The sequence below is a fragment of the Lottia gigantea genome (assembly GCF_000327385.1).
Source record: "Lottia gigantea unplaced genomic scaffold LOTGIsca_7, whole genome shotgun sequence".
In the NCBI taxonomy this organism is placed as follows: Eukaryota; Metazoa; Mollusca; class Gastropoda; family Lottiidae; genus Lottia; species Lottia gigantea.
In genome coordinates, this window is record NW_008710370.1 from 294,176 (window position 1) to 298,660 (window position 4,485).

Below are 4,485 nucleotides of genomic sequence, written 5' to 3' on the forward strand. Positions count from 1 at the left end.
GCTGATATGGCCGTAGCACCTTTATCTTCTACAGCAGAGCGTAGGAAAGCCATCAAATTCTCCTATCCATATTATCTAGAATATACTACTGTGATACTTCAACCACCGGATCCTAACGATACCAAATGGAAAACGTTTCTAAAGCCTTTTACCTACCATGTACTTATATGTGTTGCCGTGTCGTTGTTTTTAGGGACTTGCATACTATATTTCATAGAAAATTCAAATCCGTTCTACGAGTGTAATACAGGCAACGACATACAAAGTTTTTCAGATGTATTTTGGTATCTGTATGGTGCTCTTTTAACTCAAGGTATATGTAATGTTTTATTTTTTTCCTTGCGAAAATTACGTATATCTAGATGTATTTTTGATATATCTTTGTGTTATATTGAGAAATGTTTGTCTAATTCCAGAGTAACAATTCAAACATGCGTATACATGGCTTATAGTCTTACTTCATAAAGAATAGACTTCAATTTTATAAACGGACTTGATTTATTGGAGTTCTCTCCCATTCAATATAAGAATATAAGAACAGTAAAGTGAAGGGTGAATTCTGTGTCTTTTTTAAAAAACAGCTTCTGTATCCTAAACATTAAAATGAGCTTTTTAACAAATATCGTGGAGGTTTGCGTTCTACATCTCTGAAATCTATTATGAAGACGGTACTTGACAAAGGAAAAAAAAACTCTTATGTAAAGTAGTCTGTAATAATGGTAGAATTTGCCTAAGTTTGGCCCATACTAAAAAATCATCTTTCAATTTTCCTTTACTGGATTTCGATCTGTAGCTTTCTTCACTTGACATTCTTTCCAGGAGGTGAAAGTTTACCAACATCTTTAGCTGGTAGAAAGTTTATAGGTTTCTGGTGGTTATTTTGTATTATGTTAGTCGCTACCTATAGTGGTAATCTGGTAGCATTTTTAACTATAAGCAGAGTAGAGGTTCCGTTCGATACACTAGCTGGGATGTCTCAACAATCAGATTATAAATGGGGGACATTAGGTGGTTCAGCTTTTACTACATTATTCTTGGTAAGTTTTCAAAGAAGCCAAAATACTGGGGTGAATTTCGAGCGATATCAAGACATTCTCTCAGGTCCAGGTCTAAGACTGGCTCGGTTTTGTCTCTCTCCCCTTCCCTACTCTCAAATTTATCTAGACCGAAACCTCTGCCGCTATTCCAGCCTATCATATAGCTATTTGGAAAGTTGTCAGCTGATAACTGTCAAAATACCTACCAGAGGCTGGAATAGAAGGAGATGTTTCAGACTAAAAATTGTCATTAAATTAAATTTAAATGCCTGGTGCCTTGAGCCACCATTGACAATTCTTTGGCTCCTACCCACCGCAGACAAAATCCACCGCCCCCCAGCCCCCCACCAACTCCCTCTCCAGCACTTGTAAATGAATAGTCCTTGCTTCGGACCTAGGCGCGTGCTTTTTTTTGAGTTAAATTCTCTAGTCATATCTATCTTCACATTTCAATTGCAGAACGCTGACGAGAGTGGGGTGTATGGACAAATCGGGAATGGATTAAAGAAGTATAATAAAAGTGATCAAGAAACCCTGAGCATTAATCCAGAAGTACATTATAGAAAAGTTAGAGAAGGAAAATATGCCTACATAGGAGATATCACAGCACTTACTTTTCAAGCTCAAAATTGTTCATTGTTTATTTTGAAGGAGAAATTCTATCCTTTACACTATAGCATCGCCTTGCCTCAAAGTTCTAATTTAGAGAATGCCATTTCCAGAGAGTAAGTATAAGAATTAGATTCAAAGCTGTTTCAACCAGGCTTTATTGATAAAAAACTGCGTATTTTATTCCTGGTGTCACTTCAATGATGGAATAAGAATGGTATAACATTCATAAGCAATTTATATTTTGGTTTTGTTTTTTTATTCGATCCTTTTTCTTATCGTCTTGCTTGTGATTCCTAAGCGACCTTATCTTTTAATGTTTTCTATTTCGTGCGAAATTGGAGCGTTTATTATAGACCGTATTCTTTAATAATTCGTCAGATTGAAATCTATGTAAATAGAAAGATAATGACACTTTCCATGAAAAGTTGTCTGCAATGCACAGTGTATAATGTCTGTTTTCATTATATTATATTAGCCAAATCAGGTGTAAGCTGCCCTTACGGTAACGGTAATGGAGTCTCTCATTTGTTGAACTTAGTTTCCAGGTCATGCAAAGTGATAATTGGTAGTCAGTCAGCGTCTTTAACTCCTTCCACCCACATGATTTCGGATTTGATCTACAGTCGAACTTGTACCAACGGCCATCTGTTTTCAGCATAACCCTTCAACGAACAGGCACCACAAATACCACCCCTCCCCAATGCAATATTCAACCCAGAAGAAATATTTGACCATCTATTTCAGGATTATAAGAATGATAGAATCAGGGATATTATCGCTATGGATGAAGAAGTGGTGGCCAAGAACAGATATATGTGCCTCTGTATCAACAGCCCAAGCTAAAATGATTACTCTCGTCGATGTGCAGTCGGCGTTTTATGTAATTTGTATCGGACTTGCCTTGTCTCTACTGGTTTTATTGGTAGAAGTTTTTTATAAAAGACTTTCTCACGTAATTGACTGCAAAAAATCTACATGACCTTTGATCAGCGTATTTTATCCTCGTAGACACACTTCTTTGATAACCTTATTAATGTGCACGTTATTGGACTTTGTTGATCAGAGTATTATCCACGTAGTTCCTGTTTTTGTTCAACCTTTTCATTCTTGTGCTTTGTTAGTGTTCCGTGTATAATACGCATTTATGACTATTTTTAGTGAAGACATATCTTAATGTCATTCTGTTGCTACCAAAATCGACTTTAATAATAGGATATGAATTTTTTCATAATAATCCTCCCCAAAAACCAGTGAAAACCTGATGTCAGTTGCTTTAAACTCTGAAAGATTTCTCGCCTTCAACCAGCCATTAACCCTTCATGTAATATGGCTGCGCGATATGCCATAAAATTTAGTTATATTTACTAATTGGAATATCGGTCTGCAATCTACTTAATATTAGATTACAATTTCGCTTCGGTATATTTTTTCGTCGGTTTTCCTAGTACAATTGAAACCGAAAATGTCAAAAAAAAAAAAAACAGGAATTGTAATCTAAATTTACTTAGATTGATGGGTCTGTATACCTTAGGGATTAGATAACGGACTTACTTTTGCAATTTTGTTGGGTGCCAACAATGAAGTGACTTTATAGCAATTTCGTTACAGAAATAGAATCACAGTATTCTCTGTGAAAATGGTAGTTTAACTTGTTAGATGTTAACTTGTATCCCGTAAAATAGTAAGCAAATCAACGTGTGTTACCGGATATGTGTTGTTGCTTACTTGCATCGACTGTATTATTATATTATCTATACGGTGCCATATTTTGTTTTTATTTCAAATTTCCAGTTTATATGAAAAAAATAAGTAATAATTATGTAGTATGAGGTAAATAATTAATACTTATCATTGAATTTTTTCTTGTATCGAACATTTTTATTATTTAGGTAGATTTAAGTAATTCAGATCTGCATTCGCCTAATATACATGTACCCAAAAGAAATATATTCGTCTAAATAGCAAGTTGAAATGATACAGAAATTATGACGTCATTGGACATCACTGATTTAAAGATCGCCTGGAAGTGACAGCAGTCTTAACGACAACGATACGTTGTTGTTGAATTGAAGAGAAACAGGTCGTAAAATTTTAATTTTTAGAAGCGATACGGATAGCTGATACAGATCTTAAAGAGTTGATACATATTAAATTATTGAGATGACTATATTCCTGTGCATCTCAAATTGCTAAATCTGTAATCATTTAATTCGGTATATGTATATGAACGGGGCCTATGACGTTAAATATAAACACTATCAATTGATATTATTCAATTATCAGTTTCCCGCGTGTACGATAGTATTGCATCAATCATAGTTTTCATTACCTTTATCTCTTATCATCTTAAGCCTATCTGTAATATGATAACAATGAATTATTGTTAAATATTAATTTATCCTATAAATTTCATCAGCTTTCTAAATATTACAAGCTTATCAAGATTTTAGTATCACAATAGATAATGATACGACGTCCCTAAATGTATTGCAATATTGAAAACCGAAACGTAATTTGTCGGCATTAAACATAATTCATAATAATTGTTAAATATTTTATGTTAAAGTTGTTGCACTATTATAATACAACATTTCTAGAACCTTCGACAGCTGGACTCGGAAAAAAGCAGGCTAATGTCACTTTTTACGCCAAATTTCCCCCATTGCAGACTACAATGTAGTCCGTCTTCAATAGTCTAATCAATGCAGAAAAGTAAGACGTTAAACTCCATTTCATCAAAATGAAAATTTCATAAAAGACACTCTACAGACTTGAAAGAAATTCTCTATTTAAAAAAAACCAAGTCTTCCAGAGTAAAGTTGGCATTAATGCTGGC

General features: G+C 34.2%; 1 protein-coding gene across 1 annotated transcript; it reads left to right on the forward strand.

Moving 5' to 3' along the window:
- Window positions 1-1,049, forward strand: LOTGIDRAFT_75623 (hypothetical protein; the record flags this gene model as incomplete). The annotated part of the gene is made up of 2 exons (XM_009065350.1): window positions 1-313; window positions 820-1,049. Coding segments are annotated over 2 exons (543 nt in total), but the record flags the coding sequence as incomplete, so codon positions are not given.
- Between the last annotated feature and the right edge of the window lie 3,436 nt (window positions 1,050-4,485).